Below are 1,014 nucleotides of genomic sequence, written 5' to 3'. Positions count from 1 at the left end.
CGAGTACTTGATTAACTCGCCATCGCCTCATAATTCCAATCTTGTAATTGCCTTGAGCGTCCTTCTCGGCAGGGGGAACCTCATGGCACCAACATCCTAGTTAGCATGAAAGCCAAGAGCATACATGGTCAGCGTCTTTGGCGCAGCAGCATGGAATGAACGACATACGTAGTAGTCATATTTACCACCATTCGGGAAGTTGTAGGTGAGGAGGCGTCCGCCGGTGCGGTCCGACGCCTCCAAGATCTCGTAGTTGATGTCCAGCGAATCTAGGATAAGGGCGGTGTATAGACCACCAACTCCTGCACCTAGAATTCCAACTGTACCCAGCGGGCCATAACCACGCTTAGGGAGCTCAGGTATCTGCGAGGTCTCTTCATGAGGAGCCGTGGTGAGCGGAGGAATGCTTTTGCGGAGATCATCATAATGTTCGATGATTTTTCGACCCCAGTAGCCAAACACGTCTCCTTGGAAATTCATGGTAAGCGCACCTGGATGGAATTGAATATGTTGAATACATCTCGTCTAGTCCACCCTATATATATTGTGCACACCGTTGATTTTCTACGTAAGGCACGAGCACGTACATGGAATGAGGGCCATGTAAGGACCGAGTAAGGTTGAGACGACTGGTATTCATTATGTCATAGGGCTGCTCAATTCATTCAGTTCGCGTTCACTTGAAGGCAAGTCACTTGATGCGAACATGGAAGTGCCGGGCGTAGTAGTCACTGCCGAGAAATCTGCAAATAAAACCTGACAAAGAATGGTTAGCAACTCCTTCGGTGGTGCCAGAGTGGAGCGCCAACTTATGGGTCATGGCCTCAAGCATACCGTAACCATAATAGCTGCTGCTCTCACTGTCGACAAATTTGCTCCTTGCCATATCGGCTCGACTCTATTGCCAGAGTCGACGAGCAGCGGAAGAGCGTATTGGAGCCGAATTATAAGTGCGCGGGCTGTGCTGGGTTCAAGACAGGTTACGATGTAGGACATGCGAGGAAAATTTGACCA

The 1,014-nt window shown here is 49.6% G+C and overlaps 1 protein-coding gene across 1 annotated transcript; it reads right to left on the bottom strand.

The window, feature by feature from the left end:
- Positions 1-15: 15 nt before the first annotated feature.
- Positions 16-621, bottom strand: BJ212DRAFT_246701 (uncharacterized protein). Its single transcript, XM_041342734.1, has 2 exons — positions 169-621; positions 16-96 (listed from the first exon to the last, which is right to left on the bottom strand). Exons 1-2 carry the CDS (start codon positions 478-480, stop codon positions 28-30), a joined length of 381 nt encoding a protein of 126 aa, XP_041185567.1. The 5' UTR covers positions 481-621; the 3' UTR covers positions 16-27.
- Between the last annotated feature and the right edge of the window lie 393 nt (positions 622-1,014).

Source organism: Suillus subaureus, assembly GCF_016647635.1.
Source record: "Suillus subaureus strain MN1 chromosome Unknown BJ212scaffold_185, whole genome shotgun sequence".
Taxonomy (NCBI): domain Eukaryota; kingdom Fungi; phylum Basidiomycota; class Agaricomycetes; order Boletales; family Suillaceae; genus Suillus; species Suillus subaureus.
The sequence above is the reverse complement of the archived record's forward strand: the minus strand, read 5'-3'. Positions and strand labels throughout refer to the sequence as shown.